The following is a 20,429-nucleotide window of genomic DNA, read 5'->3' as shown; positions in this document are numbered from 1 at the left end:
ATTTTATCTTTTCATGTTTTTATGTTTTTATGTTTTTATCCATATTGGGCTTTTTATTCCTTTTTAGATTTCCCTATTTTTCCTCTTTCTTTTCGGGGGTTTTTTTTATTCTTTTTTTAATTATTTCTCTCTTCTTTTTTATTATTATTCTTTATATTTTCTCTCTCTTTCTAAAAACCCTTTGATTCTAGCTCTCAGAGGTTTGCGAAGGAAATAAGAATGGAGTCGGGTGCAGCTAGATAAACGACCCTGGACCCTCCACTTGCCTTCACCTTGACACGGCCCCCCTGAACCCCAGTCACTTAGTGTGTCGCGCAGCTTTCTGTTTAGCCTCAGTTCGGGATCGCCCTCGTGGTCTACACCCTTTTTTTAATTTTTTTTAATTTTTTTTCTTTCTCCCAAAAGAAACCCCATCCCAGCTCTCACTTTCTCAATCTTGTACTCTTTCCAAGTTTTGCAAGATTCTGTCTTGGACCGTGAGAGAGGTCGTTCATGACCGGCATGGTACAGCCCGACCTTGGTCCTCCAGCGACGAAGTACAAGGAAGATCCAATTGATGATCCCGTGAGTATCATTTCCATACGTATCTCTTTTCCTTTCGAGTTCCCGTCTACCCTATAGATTTTGTGATACGTTTCCTACTTCAATATCATTCCTATCTTTCTTGGTCCTTTCTATATGTGGTTGCCGGGAGAGCTCTATTACCATTGGGGTTTGCCTTTTCTCTCGAACAATTGGATGTCTATCACGCCTTTGGGGTCAGCCTTCTCTCGATTCTCTGTTTCGTCGACCTGGATCTTGTGCAGGGTGAGCAGCGTTGCGAATCCCTCAATCAGAAAACAGCCGTCAACTCAGCATGCCGAGCTATTGAACCCGACTCTGGTCGATTTGGCATCTACTGGCCATGACTCACGGCAGACTGTCTCATTTGTATACATCTATTCTGGACCCACCAAAGCCCTTGCTCCAACTAGAGCCTCACTTCAACCAAAATGATTTCAATTGAGAGCAACGAAAAAAAAAACATCCCCCATGCCTAAAGTCCGTGTAGCGGATTGGGAGTGATATCTACATGATCCAGCTTTTTGAGTGCTTTGTCCCTCGGAACAAACAAAAAAGAACCCCCACTCGCGATATCAAGGACACACCAACGCTACACAGATCCATGCTATTCTTTGGTCCTGGACGGACTATCCCGGTTATACCCTGGCCCATTTGTTACTCACCTAAGGCCATCCCTGTCCGAGGATTATCATTGATCTGTGGCCCAATCCAACCCCCTCGCCTCCATGATGATGAGATTCTGCATACCTGCAAGATTCAAATTCCCACGCCAGACCGGAGGGGTTCTACGCTGATGTCACTCTGCACACTTATGGCTGTGTTCCCAAGTTTCTTTTTCTTTCTTTCCTACATCCACGTTGTCAGCTTGTAGCACCCTGCATTTTCTGGCTCGAATCTTGCTCGTATCTTTCTAGCAACCTTTAGGGGCTGGCTATTGAAGTCATAGTCACTGATGTTTGTTTCTGCTATAGCTTCGACACGGCAACTCTGGGCGTCCCGGTTCTCAACAGTCTCAGGCATTACAACCTCGATCAAATCTAGCACAGAAGCAAGGCCCCGCCTCGCCTGTTCAGCCCTCTCTTTCTCTTCTTCCTCCTACCACATACCCTCCGCCATCTCATCCATTAAACGGCGTCCTGCACCACCATAATCCCTACGGACCACCACCTCAGGATTCACCCTACTATACCACCAACTCTCCCTATACAACGACCCCGGCGTCGGCACATTACCCTTCTAGTGGTAAGCCCAGTTCTGTTCTTTAGCTGTTGGTGGGGAGTTGTTGGGGTTGAGAAGTGATGCACTGGTGCTTGGCTTTCTTGACGCTCTTCACCATTTAGTTATTTGATTTTAGCTTATCAAAGACATCAGCTAATCCTCAAGGATTAGGGCCACCTGACCTCATGGCATCTACCGCTCAAATGCAGAGACCTTATCCCTCTATTTACCACACCCCTCAATCAAGCTCACCAGCTTCGGTAGCTTCTCAGCCGCATGAACAACATGGCCGCAACATGTATTCCCAATCACCACAGATGCCACCACAGATGTTTGGCTATCCTCCATATTCTCCCATGAACCCAGTTCAGCCCTCGCCATATGGAGCCCACCATTCTCCCCAACAGCATCCGCATCCTATCACAACACAGCCATTGATGATGCCCCCCCCAGAAAGCTCCATCCCAAGGGCCACCACACCATTCCCCCCACCTCCCTACATCCGGCATGTCCAGCAGCCCGATCATGAAACTAGACTCCTCCCAGCACCCCACCACTCCACAACAAACAATGCTGAACCCTCCTCTCACCGCAACCAACAGCCACGCAATGTCCGGCAGCAATCCCCACGCAAGCCCACCACTGGGTGGTACCACCTCCAGCGCAGCGCCAGGCCCCATCCCAGCCACGACCCCGCTAGTGGTGCGACAGGACAGCAACGGTGTGCAGTGGATCGCCTTCGAATATTCCCGAGACCGGGTGAAGATGGAATACACCATTCGGTGTGACGTGGAATCAGTCATCGTGGACACGCTCACGCAAGAATTCAAAACCGAAAACTGTGTGTACCCGCGCGCCTGTTGCAGCAAGGACCAATATCGCGGGAACCGACTGGTCTACGAAACAGAATGCAATGCCGTCGGCTGGGCATTGGCAGATCTGAATCCTGCTCTGAGAGGAAAGCGTGGTTTAATTCAGCGTGCTGTCGATAGCTGGCGCAACAGCAATCAGGACCCGAGACTGCGTAGCAGACGGGTCCGTCGTATGGCGAAAATTAACCGAAGACAGTCGGTTCCCGCTCAATCGACTCATATGGCCCAGCAAGGTCCTGTTGGCCCGCCTGGTCCGCCTCCAGGTATGAGTGCTATGCCGGCTCCTGTACCCCGTCCGAGTTTGGGTCCCATGTCGATGGGCCCGCCGCAGATGCATCATCATCATCAACCTGATGGTAGTCCTAGTGAGGAAGTTAGCGGTATGTTTCACCACATGTGATGTGTTTTGTGCTTTTGTTCCGTCGATATTTTCCTATCCTTTTATTTCTTTTCTTTTACTTTTCAAAGAGGGGCGGGATCACTCATGTATTTTCTTCTTGGGGCTTTTCTTTCTTGTCGGACCGGATCTATGTCTTGTTTGTATGTGTATATGTGGGAGTTTTGTGTCTTGTCTGGTCCGATCTCTGTGTCTGTGTCTGTGTGTGTGTATGTGTGTATGAGGATGTGTCAACGGTTGTATGAGATGTGTACTCTTCTCTCTGTTATATCCCTACCTGATCCGCAGTCCGTGTTCTTATCTGTCTTATTTCATACCCTGTTCAACTTCACTGCTTTGTCGTCCTTTTATCATTTGACACTGCGCATCTTGTGCCTTGGCTCTCCTTTCTTTGGAACTGAACCTCCTTTCCCCGACATGTCAAACATGCATTTGTACAGCGTAGGCTAATTCCCTTTTTCCCCATAGGCACGGAATACCCAGGCCACCGGAGCATGGACACCCGCCTCCCACAACCCTCAATCCCCGACCTCCGCCCCGCCCACATCTTCCATGACACCCCAACAACCCTAACCCCAGGCGGCAGCGCCAGCGGGCCCTCCATACCCCCCTCCTCCGCGACAACAGCCTCACCTCACTAAGCCGCCAAACCATCGCCACCTCAGCCCGCATGGACTCAACCGACCACATCGACGAGCAAGGCCCAACAAACGACGACCTCTTCAGCCATCTCCCGGACGGCAAACGCCGCAAATTCATCCTAGTCGACGATCCGCAGCGCGGCTGTCGTGTCCGTGTCAAGGTCGTCCTCGACAAAGTCAACATGGACGAGATCCCGGATTCCTACCGCGAGTCCAACGCCGTCTATCCGCGCACTTACTTCCCCATCCAGATGCGCGATGAGAACCGCGTCGTGCCCGCTAAGCGGTTCTTCCGCGATGACACCGAGCAAGCGGATGATCCGGAGGCATCGACTATCGGACGCACGACTGTGCCTGCGCCGTCGCTTGACGCCGAGACTGACATCGAGGTGCCGAAGATCTCACGCAGAAAACATCGGAAGGAGTTGATGCTTAATGATCTCGGCTATCGGATGAGTTGGAGTCAGAGTCGTGTGTTTGCGGGACGGATGTTATTTTTACAGCGATCGTGTAAGTGTTTTCTTGGTTTCTTGGTTTCTTGTTTTCGACTTATATAATCCTTTTTTGGGGGGTTGGTACTGTTTCACCTGAACCCATCATCCCATCCCAAACACATGTGCCGCGTGTCCATGGAACAATCCGACTCCAGCTGAGACAAATAAGAGACCCCGCTAACCTTTTGTGAATAGTGGATGCTTATCGCGATAAAATGAGAAATAGTATGCTCGCTGCGGGCCAGGATGCGGGGGATATACCCGATCATTTCGATACTCGTCGTGGCAAGCGACGGTTCCTGGAGCGTGGACGTCGGCTGGAGTCTAGTTCTGAGAATGCTGTGCAGCGGGACGCGGAGGAGGTTGAAGGTTGAAGAGGATATTATTTTTTATTTTTATTGTTTTATCTTTCCTTTTTACTCTTTACTTTTCTTACTTTCTGTGGTTTTGTTGGGAGTTGATTAAATTTGTTTCCGGTCCTTGGTATGTCAGGGCGTTGCGGAAGAAAAAGGAGAAAATTCCAAAAAAAAACAGAAACAAAAGGGATTGGAAGGGATTGGAAGGGATAGGATATGGTCTATAGTGATATGACTCAGATGATACCACGACTTTTATTTTAACGTTGAATGAGATCTATGTGTTTATAACTATCACATGGGACCCTGGAATGTTGAAATTGCTTGAGATATAACACACGTAAGACCAGGACATAGCGGAGTGGGAAAACAAGACACGACACGACTACGAAGACGTATCTCCTTTTTGGGAGGGTGTTGATGTCTTGAACTAGTACCGCTTTATACAACGCCCTAATACATATACTGTAAATTGTTAATACATCAACCTGCCTACATAGTCATGTTGTAGTTATACGCCTTTGGCCACCATACAAATCTAGGTATCTCTATAGGGACTTCTAAAGTGAATTGAATCTGAATTGAAAAGGGCCCTATACGTCTTCATACACGACACAAGTGGAGAGCAAAAGAAAAAGTGATATGAACCTTCATCCTTTTAATTCCTACTGACTGGATTTGGGGCTGGAGGGAGTCGTGGTAGGTTGTGTAGGCTGGCCGTGAATCTGCCGGAGTATTTCCTTGTTCAATCTCGGCAGGTCCTCCTTGACTTGGCTTATCGTCTTTTGGACTGTGAAGGAAATCGCGTTCTGTAAGTACATCGCGGCGCGGTTCCAATCCTCATATGATCCACATCCACCGAAAGCGACAGATTTCACGGGATACGAGTAGAATGTCAAGCCCTGCCTGTCTTCGTTCTGTTCGACCCAGTGAGAAAAGATGGTAAGTGCTTGTTGTGATACTGTGGCCGAATAGGCTTTGATAGTTCGGTCAAATGATCTGTGCGTGGCTTCTTCACCGTTTGCGAGAACCGAAAGCTGTCTTAGGTTGAACAACATGTTTGCTGTGTTATGGCGGTTCTGGGTTTCTACGTCCATTATGCTTCCGCTGTTACCTTTCGCCTTAAGAGCAAAGCATGGGAATATAAGGTCGGGAGTCCTTGAAATTGGCGAAGCAATATCGTCGAGGTGGTGCAGAGCTGGTATATAGTCCATGAACTGGCTTCGATGGAGACCAACAGAGACATCAGGGTACGGTGCTGGGATATTTTTGCAATCAAATTGGATAGGGAGCTGACACTGTTCAAATGGGATGTCCATTACAGCCAGTGTTTCCGGGTTTAATAGCAATCCAATATAATCCATCAAAAGGGGGACAATGCCTCCCTGAATACTTCCCTTATTTCCGATACTCTGAATGATCACGTCGAAGGAATCTAGAGTTCTGCTGGGAAGGTCTTGCCAATGGGCTGGGCGCTTCTCGAGTTGTGCCACCATCATATGGTATTCTGTTGGCTTTCCATCTGATTGATATACACCTCTTGCCATCAACTCACGTACATAATCTGGTGACTTGTAATTGACCGTCGTGGCGGTTGGGGTATTCTCTACCCAGGATAGCTTCTGGCGTTTGCGCCGGGACGCTGGACTGGATGCTGGGGTTCGGACAGATCTTTTGGCTGGGGGTGTTGAGCTTGGTATAGGATCAGACATTTCTTCGTCAAATCGAGGGGGCGACATGGAAGTGGACGATGGTAGGGGGAAATCAAGATATCTCGCTAGTGACCAGTTGCGCTCGCAGAGTGAGAAGTCATATTCAGACATCTTGGGCCGAGAGCCAGATGAAGGAAAGTGCGTGGAAGATGCTTTGAAGAGGAAAGTGGGAAACCATAGAGTGAGTGGAATGCAAGTCACTTGCTACTAATCCTATCTAGGAAATAGGTATACGCCTAGGCACCTACCTAGGTAGGTATAAGCACCTAAATCATGACCAAGGATACCAGCCCTTCTTAAACAGAAACAAAAATAGGTGATTCGTAAGGTCGTGTGAACGATAAGGTATTCCGATTGAATGTGTCCTCGAAAAATAGGCCGGTGCCGATACTGACTTTGAATCGAAAACGTTGACCCTCTTCACAACAGATGAGAAACTTACTGGCTGGTAAAGAGTGTTGATACCGTTTTGAATTTGCTGGTACCGTAAACTTTTGAACTGGTTGATGTTCAATCCGCTTCGCAAGCATCCGGTAGCTGAAGCGACTGAAGTTTGCCCTTCAAAACTCTCTCGAAGACTAAGGTGTTTGATGCTATTGTGGATAGACCTTCTCGTGAGGGGTTTAGATGTGAAGTGATGTTTCCGAATTTGTCGATAGCAATTCTCACTATGATTACCCTTCTGGGAAAAATGTTTCACCTGAACCCATCATCCATCATCCCACACACATGTGCCGCGTGTCCATGGAACAATCCGACTACAGCTGAGACAAATAAGAGATCCCGCTAACCGCTTGCGAATAGTGGATGCTTATATAAAATGAGAAACAGTATGCTTGCTGCGGGCCAGGATGTGGGGGATATACCTGATCATTTCGATACTCGTCGTGGCAAGCGATGGTTCCTAGAGCGTGGACGTGAAGTCTAGTCCTGAGAATGCTATGTAGCGGGACGTGGAGGAGGTTGAAGGTTGAAGATAATAGTATTTTTATTTTTATTTTTATTTTATTTTCCTACTTTTCCTACTTTTCTTACTTTCTGTGGTTTTTGTTGGGAGTTGATTAAATTTGTTTTCGGTCTTTGGTATGTCAGGGCGTTGACGGGTTGCGGAAGAAAAGGAGAAAATCCCAAAACAAAAACGAAAGGGATTGGATATGGTCTATAGTGATATGCCTTAGATGATACCACGACTTTTATTTTAACGTTGAATGAGATCTATGTGTTTAGTTATAACTACATATATGTTATAGGATAAAAGATAAAAATAGCCAAGGGGACACGAATCCACTGAAAAGGTCCCACATGGGACCCTGGAAGACCCTGAAAGGACCCTGGAATGTTGAAATTGCTTGAGATATAACACTACCCAGGTGTACAAGGATAGAATGGGTTAAAATAAAATACATGGATGTTGAATAATATAGTGATTTGTGATTTCCCCCCGTTGTCCCGGTCACGCCCTTATTTATCCCGCTAATGTGTACTTGGGCTTTGATTTGATTCTGATTCTCTCGTTTATTCGTCTCTTTCTATTCGATCTTCCTTTGTCTCAGAAGGGAATTCCTGCATTCAGTCGAAATTATCTGCCTTGGCACCTTCCCTACATTTTTCTCCGTTCGCGTTCGCCGGTGCGTTCGCGGGTTCAACGACTCTCAACTTCTGAACTTTTTATTATTCAAAGTCCGGTCTACACCGGACACCGGTCACTCTCAACTCCCTCAAAATACAAAAAAAAAAAAACAAATGGACATTTCACCACCCTCAACCCGTCGCTATTCCCACAGCTCCCGCGAAAACCACACCATCACACCAGGCATGGACAATCTCGGTCCCAGCTCACCGGGCGGTGGAATCAGCGGAATCGCCCTAGGAATCGCCAATACACACAGTCGCCAAAGTGGTATCGAGGCATCTCACGGCATAAACGACGGATACACTGGCCCCGCCGAGCGCGACTATAACACAACCGGCTCAGACACACCCTACGTCCCCTCAGCAGGCCCTACCAGCGCCGACTCATTTCGTCCCGAACACTCCCACGCATTGAACATGGCGAGAGGCGGCGCACTCGCCTCGCCCGCTATGCAGACGCCTAGTCAATCATCCGGGCATCTGAGCGATCCCGCACATAGCCCATACCAATACCCCACGCCGTATGCGGGTCTCACTGGTGGACCTTATCAGCGACACTCGACCGCGTACAGTAATGGCGAGATGTCGAATATCAACCCCGACGACATCGCCGATGATGGCGAAGAGGACTTTGCTCCCCCCGCGCAACCGGGCTGCGCCTGCTGCGGCCGGCGCGACTGGTGGCGCCGCTGCCGGTGGCCTTCTCACCGGCCTGTTTGGTCGCGAGAAGAATGTCGATGTCGCATATAACTCGGTTCCCGGTGGGGGGTTGGAAGGCGGCGGTGGGGGGAGGTTCGGGGGGGATCAGCGAACAATGGAGTAGACGGACGCAAGAAGATGGGCTGGATTGTCGGTCTTGTTCTTGGGTTTGTGATTCTAGGTGCCATCATCGGTGGTGCCGTGGGTGGTACAATTGGTAATCGGCACAACGAGAACAAGTCGAAGTCGGCCGGTGCGGAAACTGCTACGGATGATGCAACGACTAATGGCGACCTCGACAAGCACTCCTCGGAGATCAAGGCTCTGATGGGTAACAACGATCTCCACAAGGTCTTCCCTGGGATGGACTACACCCCGTGGGGCGTGCAGTACCCGGACTGTGTGAAGTGGCCTCCGTCGCAGAATAATATCACCCGTGACATGGCTGTCCTGTCTCAGTTGACTAATACAGTGCGTCTTTACGGTACCGACTGCAACCAGACTGAAATGGTTCTTCATGCGATCGATCGTCTCGAGCTCAAGGATATTAAACTTTGGCTCGGTGTATGGATTGACTCGAATACCACCTCGACCGAACGACAGATCAAGCACCTCTACAAGCTCCTCGATGATACCAAGGACACATCCATCTATAAGGGTATCATTGTCGGTAACGAGGCCCTCTACCGCGCCGGCGAAAGCAAGCAGTCTGCCCAGAAGACCTTGATCTCGTACATCAAAGACGTCACGAAGGAGGTCAAGAAGCGCAACCTAGATCTATTGATCGCGACCTCCGACCTCGGTGATAACTGGAACGCGGACTTAGTGGATGAAGTGGACGTCGTCATGTCTAACGTCCATCCCTTCTTCGCCGGTGTCAACGTCGACGTTGCTGTTTCATGGACATGGGATTTCTGGCAGTCCCACGACGTCTCCTTGACCAAGGGCACGGACAAGAAGCAGATCATCTCAGAAGTTGGATGGCCCAGTGGCGGCGGCAAGGACTGCGGTGATAGCAAGGTCTGTGACGACGACACGCCTGGTTCTGTCGCCAGTGTCGATAACATGAACACTTTCATGTCCGACTGGATCTGTCCCGCGCTGGAAAATGGAACTGATTATTTCTGGTATGTACTCGCTGCCCACGGCTTCTTCAATCCCCGGCCGTTCATTCAGATTACTAACTCCTAACCCTCTCTACAGGTTCGAGGCCTTTGATGAACCATGGAAAGTCCAGTTCAACACGCCCGGCAAGGAATGGGAGGATAAATGGGGTTTGATGGACTCGGCTCGCAAGCTCAAGAAGGGCCTCAAGATCCCAGACTGTGATGGTAAGACGGCCCCATAAGATGCTGTCAGATTCCGACTGTGGCTGTGGCTGTTTTATGGCATCATGATCATGAAATTTTCTTTTATGTGCATATGTATCATGTTCTTAGTCTTGCTTTTTGTTCTGCACTGGCGTTCGTGTCTCGATTTCCAACACCGTTTCATCACGATCGCAACCCCCGACGATCTCACCTCTCAATGAGTCCTTGCATCTTTCCTCGGATTTACATCTCTTCCATTTCGATTCGAAATCTCGGGGGTCCTCTCTGGCGGTCCATCATCTTTCCTGTCCTTTTTGTCTTTGTGTAGACTTTACACATTCTGCTTGTCTTTGGGCCATGCTTGATTTTTACATTGCATATCTTCTGTTGTTCTATTCATTCCTTTCCTTTCCGTTCCATTTACGAGGAGGGTCTTAGTATCTGTTTGGTGGTGGAATTTTTGTCTTCATGGGATATTAACAGGGATCATTTGCGTGTTTTGCCTTTCATAGCTATACTACATACTAGCTATCCTCTGTCTCAATGTACATAATGGGTCGATTCATCAATTCTGAGTAGGCTTGGGAATACTTATCAAAACTACAAACAAATGTATGCACTAACTTCATTCATTGATCATTATCATTCTGTACCCCTGTACCCTCAAGCAAGCCCTTCAGTGTTATTGTACAAAATATAGCACAAGACAGCAAGAGACAGCAAGAGACAGGAATGAGTAGAGACAATATCAAGAGACAACAATGGAATGGGACCATCAAAAAGAAGGGACCTTCCAGAAAAAAAAAAGAAAAGCGTCCTCAGAAAGATCTTCGGACAAAGAGAGCTATCTCTGTGGGATGAACAAAAAATTGGCTCAAAGAGCACGAAGAGGAAGGAGATGAGAACAGAGCCCCTTGGTTCAGATCCTGGCGGACAACGGGAGCACCCAAGCTAGTACAGTCTGTTTCCGCAGCGGTGCATAGGAGTGTCTCGACCGAAGCCCATTCCTGTTTCCTCCCAGACATGCTTCGTGCCATTCGCAGCCTAGCAAGGGCCGCCTACAGAGACCCGCCAGATTCATCAGGATAAAACCGATCACTTGACAACAGCATCAATATGTTGAATAAAGACCTGAAGCTGAGAGAGTTCAAAAAAGAAAGTTCAAACAAAAGTGTGTGTCCAGAGAACCACGGAGTGCAATGTGGGCCTGGAGGGACCTCGGGTGAGGGATGGAGAAGAAAGAAAGAAGGAGAGAGAGAAATTGGGGGGGGAGGGGGTATTTATACCTTCCCAGTGGCTCAGGCAAACAGGGGAACTGCGGTGGGCGAGTCTCGCCCAAAAGGGAAGGCACCTAATCGGGAAGGTACGCAGGTACTTCAACAGCCTTGGAAGGTGCACATGCGTGTATAATCATGTGAAAGATCATGACATGTGACTTAATCTCAACAGGTCCAAACAATCTCAAGAAAGATCACATTAACGCCAATCCCATGCATACCTAACCTAGTCTATGACCTCTATAACCTCTATAATCCCATGCATCTTATATAACCACAAATATCCAAAATACCAAAAGTTTTATATACATATCACTCCGTACCCACCACCTCTTCAACCCAATATAGCCTCATATTCCAAAAAGCATGCTCAAGCGCTTCAAACACCGGCAAGCAATATGACCCAGCACCATCTACATATCCTTGTAGTACACCTCCAGAGTCCGCATGCTCAAGCGGACCTCCGAACAACAGCCACGGTTTCGATGGCAGCAACAATTCAAGATGTTTGCGCTCTGCGCCGGGGCAGAAGAGCATCGTGTTCGCTGTGATGTGCGAGAAGGCCTCTGGGTGTTTGATGACTGTTATATTCAGAGCTGCGAGGAGAGATTCATCTAGTATGTTGAAGACAGGGTCTTGGGCGTAGACTTTGAGATTGGAAGTGGTGCCTGTGATGCGGATGTGTTGTTAGCGTGGGATATCTTGAAAATGCGATAGTCGGTAGTGGAAGTGGAGAAGATCAAAGTTAATCTAAGATATAACTAGCCTAACCAAGGCAAGAAAGCCAAATCCAAAAAGATCGGGAAACGAACAGGCAACTTGATCCTTTATACTTGCCAATGCAGCAAGCTGATAAAGCGACACAGAGCGCCGATCAACCCATCCATCACGCAGGAACCCACTCGGGCTCCCAAGCCCGATGCAGACAATGGAGTCAACAGGGCAAAGGCTTGGAGGCGATAAAGTAGGGTCAGCCTGTTCCTGGGCCTTCTTCAGCCGTTCATCCAAAACGCCCGTCAACTTAGTCCAACTCTCCGAAGCCTCCCACCTCTCACGATGGGTTTGGAACTGCGCCTGCAGGTCGGACAACGTGAGTCGACCCGGTGCCTCTGCTGGGGTCAGGATGGGTTCTTCGGGTTGGCCAGAGGATACCCCCGACTCCAATTCCTTGATTGCAGTTGTGCCTTGCGGACGTGTGCGCATTACGCGCCGCACGTTGCCGCCGCTCGCGACATGAGTCCAGCCATCGTCGTCGGTCACTTGGGTTCGTTTTTGGGTTTGTTGTTTTCGACGGGAAGGGTGGGATGTATGGGGCATATTTTATATACGTATAATTATATAAATCTGGATATTCCAAGGTTGTATATGTATTGGATTTATTGAAGCTTTTTTGTATTTTTTTTGGAGATGCGGGGGAAAATGCTTGGCGGCACTCCAAAAGGCTTACTAAGTGAACTGGCTGGAGGAGTATAGTTAACCATTCCAAGACAAGGTTAGGGTGAGATAGAGCTACATATTCGCATGAAAAAGAGTGAAATGCTTTGCAGGAAAACAATATCCAACATTTCAAAACTTATCCTCTCAGCACACTCGCACATTCCTGTAAGCGCTCAAGTTGTTTCCCCGAACGTTAGCGTCCCTCCTCGGCGCTTCCACCGCTGGTCGTTCAGCAAATCATCGTGCAGCATCACCCTTTAGGTGATGGCACTTGCAGCGGGTTGTGATGATCCTAGGCTACCCTTGCTCTTCATCACCATCCGGAGCCAGTCACAGATGCCTCGCCATGCAGTCTCGGTCACATCTGCTTTCCAGGGTTCTGACTCGTCCGCCCTAGTGAAGGCCCGGTACCCCTCAAAAAGACCATACAGCCCTCGAAAATCATGGCTTGGTCTTGGTCTTGGAGTTCTATGATTTTGGTGTCCATTTTGCCAATACCGTTGTCCTCCCTCTCCTACCTGCTTTATTTATCCTGCGATCGGAGAAGTTGAATCCAAGTCTCATTCAGCGACAGCTGAATAATTCCTGTTCAACTCTTGCAACTTGTCACCGTCGCTGTCGTATCTCACCATGAGCTTCACACAATCCATATCACGATGGGCTTCCGTCCTACTCCTGCTGTGTTTGGGACTGGCGCACGCTCACACCGTCATCACGTACCCTGGTTATCGAGGAAATAACCTCCACACCAACGGCACCGTCCAGCAAGCTAATGGTCTTGGTGTTTCCTACGATGTCAAGAACGGCTCATACATCTACCCATACGGCATGGAGTGGATTTATCCCTGTAAGAAAAAACCTATCCGCTCGTCCTTATACATCAATCACTGACTCGAATTTTTCAAGGTGGTGGTATGCCCAGGTCGACCAACCGAACCAAGTGGCCCGTCAGCGGTGGTGCCGTCGCTTTCCAGCCGGGCTGGTTCCCAGGCCACGCCACTGCCCTGATCTATGTCAATCTCGGCTTCGGTGAAATCCCAGAAAACATGAGCCACCCGGTTGTCCCGCCCTTCCAGATCGTCGGCCCGACCAACAACCCTTACCCTGGTACCGTGTGTCTGCCCCAGGTGCCTCTGCCGGCCAATATCTCCGTCAGCCCGGGTGACTACGCCACAATTCAGCTAGTCGAGACAGCCAAGCACGGCGCTGCGCTATTCAATGTATGTCCCCAGGCCCCCTTCTTATTTCCGATCCAGGAAGCCATGTACTGACTTGGCTCTAGTGCGTGGACATTGAGTTCGCAGAAGATGGCGATGCATCCGTTGAGGCGGTCACTCGCGACAATTGCTTCAATTCATCGGACATCTCTTTCGAGTACATGTACACCACCAGTTCAATCGGTTCGGGGGCGGCGATGCTACAGCCTCCGAAACTGTCGGCTGCGGCTGTCGTACCGCTGTTTCTGGCTGTCGCCTTCGGGTTGTACATGTAGATATGCTGAGCTTTCTTGATTGCATTTGTGTGCGCTCCTTGCTTTTGTCTTTCCTTTGCGCCATACCCCTGGTTTTCATTAATCTGTGACGCTTCAAAATCAGTGTTGATGATACTGCATGTCTATGTCTTTCTCAAATGGTCTGTCTAATCGACGTTTTGGGTCTTTTTGGCGTTTACTGGTGTTTGGGCTTTATCTCTCTAGCTCTACTGAACGAATATATATCTTTCCGATTTGACAATCTTGAGTAGGTTTCAACCTCGACATGCTCTTATTGTTTTGCTATTGAGCTCGTTCTATATAGCTTCCAACATTCATTGGACCGGTAGGTCGCTGTGTCCTATTGCTCAGTCAGATGACGGTATCTCAACTCCAAGGTCTGTAGTAGTTGGGTTTTGCGACGGTGAGCGCTTCCTTTCCAGGATGCGAAGATGACCTTACCTCCCCCAATATTAATTCATACAGTGGTACCCATCGAAAACAACTCACTCGAAGCAGCACTCGCCTCGACAAAAATCAAAAATCAGCTTGGTTTATCCAACCCACCTACTATGCCTCCTAACCTCCACCTATAGGGCCTCTCCAGGGTTACAAACATTCCTTCCGATCAATAATGTAGATATCTTCAAATATCATATTGCATATTAAATTGTATGAGTTATACTAACTAGTTATAGGGCGACTAATCTTCTAGCTTAGGCTTCTTGTACATGGTTATCGCCGAGGCCTACCTCATCTTATCTACATATGTGATGATATCAATACTGAAAGCACTGCCTTAATAGTATCCTGAAGTTTGAATTCAGACCTGTGTTTTCCAATATAAAAGAGTCTTGTGGGCGTTTTGTTGACGGTTCGAACCTTCCCGATTAGGACCGAGCGTATGTATACTGTGTGTATTAGATGTTTCATACATACATATGTACATTTTACCTAACTATTGTATTTTTGCCTTCTTTCGACAATATCTTATTCAAACAAAAAACTCCCGAACCTAATAAGGATTTTCGGGAGCAAAAATACGACCACTATGAGATTCGAACTCACAATCTCCCGATGACACTACTAAATAGGAGTCGGGTGCCTTAACCATTAGGCCAAGCGGCCAGTCCATGTGGATACCCTCCTATTAGCCATATTGACGGAAAGAGCCCATGAAATTGCAACTATAATAGAGATCTTAGAAATGAACCTTGGAAGTGCTGAGATAAACTAATTCTTTGTGAAACAACCTGTAAGACTAGATGTAAAAAGCAAGTCATAGCCAGTTCCAATGATTTCTACTTTCCGATGAAATAATGTCTTTGCTTGCGCAGAGAAAATAATGCAAACTCTACCAAGACCAGCATAACAGGCTTGTTATTCCTACCGCAACCTTTACTGATTTGACATGTAAAATATAACAGAAACATTAGGTAGATCATATTTTGTCTCTTGTGACCAGATCTATAATAAAAAAATTAAGTCTGAAAATAGCCAAAACGACACACAATCTCGTCCTGGCCTAATAAGGGGCCGAGGTTGATATAAAAGAACGTCAATAATACAGGGTGGGAAGGAAAAACGAGGGTATCATGGAAGCGAACAACTCCAATGGGCCACACCGGAAGATCAAAAAGAAACAGAAGGAAAGAAGAAGAAGAGTATGAGCGAGAGTGTAATACCCAGTTTTGGGGTTCGTGTTTTTCCCAAACAGCGAGAGGGCGAGAAAGGTGGAATACAGGGCACAACAAAGATAAAAAAAAGAAAAAAGGTGAGCCAGAAGAAGCAAACCAAGGGGCGTATATCAGTCATTAGAGATTAGATATTGTAGAAGATGGAGTCGACTTTTGAAGGAAAAACAACAGTAGCCATCGAGGCAACATGTCTTCCCTGGTAGAAAGGTGTGCAAAGGAGAAAGAAAATAAAAGAGGGAACCAAGAAGAATTAGAGCTGAAACGTGAAACAAGGCATCTGTTCAACCGTCTGACTCAGAAGCAAGGTTACAAGAACACAGTTCAGATTCGCGACATATGATCACGCGCGCAGACCGAATGCCTTCCGAAGAAGAGGAAATCGTTTCTTTCGTCCCGAGCCAGCAATCACGATGTCGCGCGCCGAAAGCCCATGATCATCGGGGTTCGTGACTTCAGAGGTGCTATCATTGTTCGGATCTGGTCCGCCGCGGGGCGCCTCGGGCTCCTTCGCAATCGGAGATGCACCGTGGGCGCCATTCCCATTGACAACGACGGTTCCATTTTGTACTGCGCCTGTTCCATATGTTATCGGCGCGGGATTCTGCGTTTGGGGAGCAGACGACGGGGCACTGTATGGCTGTTCTGCGACGAGCTGGATAGGCTCATCTTCCTTGGCGTTGTGGTGGAGGGGCCAAGCGTCTGGCCCTGTTGACTGACGTTTAGAATTTCTCTTCACCAGCTTGGACAAACGAGTCGGCTCTGGATTCCTGGCAGACACTGTGGTTGTTGTGGTGCCGTGGTTCCCATTCACCATGCGCTCGCCGCGTAATTGATCGAATTCCGGACGCGACCGCTCTAGGGGACTCTGGGCGTCAGCTTCGCGAACTCCCTGATCCGAGTTCTTGGGTTTTTTGATCCTAAGGCGGGTGAGAAGTCCCTGCTTCCGACCATGGGGAGGCGCCATGATGAACTCCTCCAAGTCTCGCTGCGACATGCCACGTTGTTTGGCCACAGCTGCCATTCCAGACATATCTGGTGCGTTCTTTCCGCGGGAACTGGATGAAGAGAGCACTGGCTTGGATGCAAGCACTGAATGTGCTTGCTGCCGAGCGCTCTCTTCTGAGCTATCTTCCAACTCTGTCGAGTCACCGTCGTCAGCACCTTGGCGGCGGGGGATACCGCGAACAGGGCGTAACTTATTACTTCTAGGCTCATCTTCATCGCTAGAATCTGCAAACCGACTAGTGAAGACATGAGGCCGGGCTTCATCCTCGCCATCTGAATTTGCAAAGCGAGTCGCGCGCGCCGACTTAGCGGGTGCCTTGGTGAACTTCGCTCTCGGAGGTGCCTTCTTGTTTGTTGAAAAGAACGAATATCGCTCACCTCCAGTGGGTCCTCGGAGAGTCTTGCGCATTGTGCCATTCGAGGAGCCAGATGAAAGAGGACGATGTTCAAGGGGAGACTCGTTGCGCTCTGTTGGAGATTGGACTCGAACATTAGGACCAGAAGCACCGGATCTCATCGTCCGTCGCATGGAGTGGGTATCTGCACGCGGAGAAGAGCGTTTGAAGCTGCTTGTGGAATCACTTCCATTCGACGATTTCCGGCGGAGAGTGCTAGGGATACCTGTCTGTCCTCCTGGATTGTGGAAAACCGGGCCAAGAGACAGTGGACGCGGTTTGGCCTTGCTACCTCGCGAAGAAGCATCATTGCTGGACCACCGGGGATCCTCCATATGAGACGCGCCATTCACGTTTACCGACATAGGGCGGGTTCGCATGGTGGGCTGTGTCTGGACGCTGCTATTTTGGGCAGCCGCATTACGAGTTTGCAACTGAATTGGCACTGGCGGGTATGCGGAACTAAACATATGGTCAACCGAAGAGGCAGGGGATTCCTCTACAAGGCGGTCGACAGTGCCTTGAGTCGGTGTCATGGAGCGCTCCTCAAGTGATTGACCAGTCACATTTTGTGACTGATTATCCACCATGGGGGCTCTATCGATAGGCCTCGGTGTTACATCCCGGGATTCACTCGCAATCTCCTCAGTCGGGGCGGACCTAGGGGCTGACCGGCTATCGACAATGGCATTGATGGATCCAAACCCATCCCCATCCATGTCTTCCGCTGCATCGCTGTAGACGCTATCACCAGACTCCTCCTCTGTATCCACGTCGTCCAGCGTTGGAACGGCGCTTGCCACGGCCTGTGTGCTAGTAGTCTTCTTCGCAGTCGAATCGAGAGTGCGATCTGAGCTGGAGCGCGGGAACCCGCCCGGAATCCTATACTGGTCCATGCTAGATCTCTTCATGTCGAAACTTTGTGTGGTTCCGTCTGCTGGGGGTGTAGCAGGCTCGACAGCAATAGTAGGCACAGATAATTTCGAGCCCATGCTAGAATATGGCTGTTTCTCAGTTGTATCATCGGCGACTCCAGCTTCTCGTTTGGCCTCTGGGCTAGTATCCGAATGCGAAGTGTGCAGACTGCCATTTATGGATAACTGCTCTAGAGCCCCCAAACCGCGTGGTTGGAAGTATTCATTCGAGAGCGACATCTCCTGGCTAGGCGCCACCTCAGATGCAGACGAAGAACTGGACTCATTGTCACTAAAATCTGGGATTGGCGACCTTTTGAGGGCACCACCGCCTCGGCTCCCCCGAATGCTTCCGAAAGAAGGAAGAACTTGTCGGGGTTTGATGACTACATCCCAGTCATCGTCACTCGCAAACTCCGCTGGCGACTTCTTCTTCTCAGCACTAAGCCAACTCATACGAGGCTTGGCTTTACCACCGGGCGGAGAATCAGGTGTATATTCTTCTGGCGAGGTAGGAGGGCTGGCTACTGGATTGACGACTTCAGCCTCATCATCGAAACTGACCTTAACAGACTTCTTTCTAGTGTCAACTCGAGATCCTTCATCCGAGGCCACTGAGGTACCATCTGATAGTTCATTCGATGGCAGAGCTCGACCGGTTGCCCCAACCCTCCTATCAGGCGATAAAGAGCTTCCCCTTGGGTGTTTCAAAGCCGATTTGGCAGGAGATACTGATCTGGGTGGAGGCTGGTGAACTTGATCACCGGCTCCAGCTACAGAGAGCAATCTGGAAAAACGGGCAGTTCTACCTAGGCTGCTCGACTGACAGTTTGGCGGCTGCCCTATTTGCAGTTCCGAAGAGGGTGATGAGGGCACTGGTGCTGCCTCTACGTGATCAGCAGTTGGCGATGCATTCGTCGTTCGGTGTCTGCCTTGTCGTATAGGGATATCTTGAACAATTGTATCGTCATCTTCGGCCTCCTCCTCTTCTTCTTGAACAGTGGATGGCCACCGCTTAGGAAGAGCTCGGGAGGATGGGTGTTCACTTTCCACGCTGGCCACAACAGACCTAGCGTCACCGGTATATTGGTCTAGAGGATCGGATTCTATAAGCGAATTTCGCACGTTCCCAGTCCGACCATTCGCACTTGGACTGTCCTTTGACACGCCAACCGCTAGGGCCGCAGCACCTGCGGCACCAGCCAAAGAACCAGATTTGTTTGCAATGGGGCTTTCTTCTAGGATGCCAGATGGTTGTGCCCTAGGTTTCCCTTTTGGAAATTTGTCAGATACCTCAGCAATCGATTCTTGAATAGCATCATGGAGGCTCATCGGATTATCCTCAGGCATTGCAATCGGCGAGATAGGTCGCGAGCCCAAGGGGTACGAAAAATTCACTGAATTCCGACTCGCCGATCGTTCCAATTCTGGAACAGTCCCAAGACTAGTCACACGTTGATGTGTAGCTACCTGAATCGGAGATCCTCGCCCATGTTCCCGATCCACGCCCCTCATCCCAGAGCGCGGTGGAGACGATGGAGGTGAACGCATTGACGGCTCCATGCTCATCGCACGTCGGTTCGGCAGCTTCCGCTGCGAAAACTGCGTTGGGAGAGTAGGTAATGGAGGCACATTGGTAGGTATAGGCCCAGGCCCGACGGGCCCGGAGCTGGTAGCTGGGCGACGGGGGGACTGATCGCGAAAGGTGCGTGCGCTCATCGAACTATTGCTACTGGAGCGATGCAGCGTCCCACCTACGCTGGCTGAACGGCGACCGCTAACGGGATTAACCTGCGACTGGGTCGAGCTCCGCCGCTGGACCATGCGCTTTGTCTGGACATTTTCAATGGGGGTCGGGGTAGGTGTGCAGTTGCGGAGTGCAGCTGCAGCTGCCGCGGAGGACAAGCTGGTTGTGGAGGGTTGGGATTTTAGGAAAGCATGGCTGGCGGCAGACTGGGCGGAATGCGCGGCGGGTGTGGAGAGTGGCTAGAAGGAAGGGGGGCTGTCAGTTTCATTTTCATGCATAGGTTGCAGGTACCCGTTGGATTGCATCAAGTGCTGCAACGGGACCCATTCACAGATAGGGAGATCTGCTATCTTTGGTATTCGATGCGCGGAACACACCTGGTGATGGGCAGAGGCACTTCTCTTGCGACGACCGAAGACCATTGTTCAGAGTCTTGGGCCTTTTTAGGGACTGGAATGGATCAAAGACCGGATGGCCGGTCACTGCTTAGTGCAGCGCCGAGATCCGAAATTGAAGTGGATGAAAGGTGGATCTCCAAATGATGATGCGATGGGGTAGCTATAGGAAGAAGTAGAAACTGGGAAATTAAGA

General features: G+C 49.4%; 7 protein-coding genes across 7 annotated transcripts; 4 read left to right on the top strand and 3 right to left on the bottom strand.

Moving 5' to 3' along the window:
* Window positions 1-501: 501 nt before the first annotated feature.
* On the top strand, window positions 502-3,692 carry N7516_008558 (uncharacterized protein; the record flags this gene model as incomplete). The annotated part of the gene is made up of 5 exons (XM_057221277.1): window positions 502-564; window positions 1,536-1,806; window positions 1,954-2,042; window positions 2,236-3,034; window positions 3,520-3,692. 5 exons carry the CDS (start codon window positions 502-504, stop codon window positions 3,690-3,692), a joined length of 1,395 nt encoding a protein of 464 aa, XP_057071549.1.
* Window positions 3,693-3,721: 29 nt separating this feature from the next.
* N7516_008557 (uncharacterized protein) lies at window positions 3,722-4,560 on the top strand (the record flags this gene model as incomplete). Its single annotated transcript, XM_057221276.1, has 2 exons — window positions 3,722-4,202; window positions 4,382-4,560. The coding sequence occupies 2 exons, from the start codon at window positions 3,722-3,724 to the stop codon at window positions 4,558-4,560; spliced, it is 660 nt and encodes a 219-aa protein (XP_057071548.1).
* Window positions 4,561-5,207: 647 nt separating this feature from the next.
* N7516_008556 (uncharacterized protein) lies at window positions 5,208-6,365 on the bottom strand (the record flags this gene model as incomplete). The annotated part of the gene is made up of 1 exon (XM_057221275.1): window positions 5,208-6,365. The coding sequence occupies one exon, from the start codon at window positions 6,363-6,365 to the stop codon at window positions 5,208-5,210; it is 1,158 nt and encodes a 385-aa protein (XP_057071547.1).
* A 1,632-nt stretch (window positions 6,366-7,997) lies between these two features.
* bgt3 (uncharacterized protein) lies at window positions 7,998-9,933 on the top strand (the record flags this gene model as incomplete). Its single annotated transcript, XM_057221274.1, has 3 exons — window positions 7,998-8,619; window positions 8,710-9,712; window positions 9,789-9,933. The coding sequence occupies 3 exons, from the start codon at window positions 7,998-8,000 to the stop codon at window positions 9,931-9,933; spliced, it is 1,770 nt and encodes a 589-aa protein (XP_057071546.1).
* A 1,551-nt stretch (window positions 9,934-11,484) lies between these two features.
* On the bottom strand, window positions 11,485-12,489 carry N7516_008554 (SRR1 family protein; the record flags this gene model as incomplete). The annotated part of the gene is made up of 2 exons (XM_057221273.1): window positions 11,485-11,840; window positions 11,985-12,489. The coding sequence occupies 2 exons, from the start codon at window positions 12,487-12,489 to the stop codon at window positions 11,485-11,487; spliced, it is 861 nt and encodes a 286-aa protein (XP_057071545.1).
* Window positions 12,490-13,239: 750 nt separating this feature from the next.
* On the top strand, window positions 13,240-14,676 carry N7516_008553 (copper acquisition factor BIM1-like domain-containing protein; the record flags this gene model as incomplete). Its single annotated transcript, XM_057221272.1, has 5 exons — window positions 13,240-13,456; window positions 13,516-13,829; window positions 13,892-14,097; window positions 14,431-14,504; window positions 14,567-14,676. The coding sequence occupies 5 exons, from the start codon at window positions 13,240-13,242 to the stop codon at window positions 14,674-14,676; spliced, it is 921 nt and encodes a 306-aa protein (XP_057071544.1).
* Window positions 14,677-16,117: 1,441 nt separating this feature from the next.
* N7516_008552 (uncharacterized protein) lies at window positions 16,118-20,260 on the bottom strand (the record flags this gene model as incomplete). Its single annotated transcript, XM_057221271.1, has 2 exons — window positions 16,118-20,077; window positions 20,216-20,260. The coding sequence occupies 2 exons, from the start codon at window positions 20,258-20,260 to the stop codon at window positions 16,118-16,120; spliced, it is 4,005 nt and encodes a 1,334-aa protein (XP_057071543.1).
* Window positions 20,261-20,429: the final 169 nt, after the last annotated feature.

Source organism: Penicillium verrucosum, assembly GCF_028828655.1.
Source record: "Penicillium verrucosum strain IBT 35672 chromosome Unknown utg000003l_segment0_segment0, whole genome shotgun sequence".
Classification (NCBI taxonomy): Eukaryota; Fungi; Ascomycota; class Eurotiomycetes; order Eurotiales; family Aspergillaceae; genus Penicillium; species Penicillium verrucosum.
This window is presented reverse-complemented; position numbering and strand designations above follow the sequence as displayed.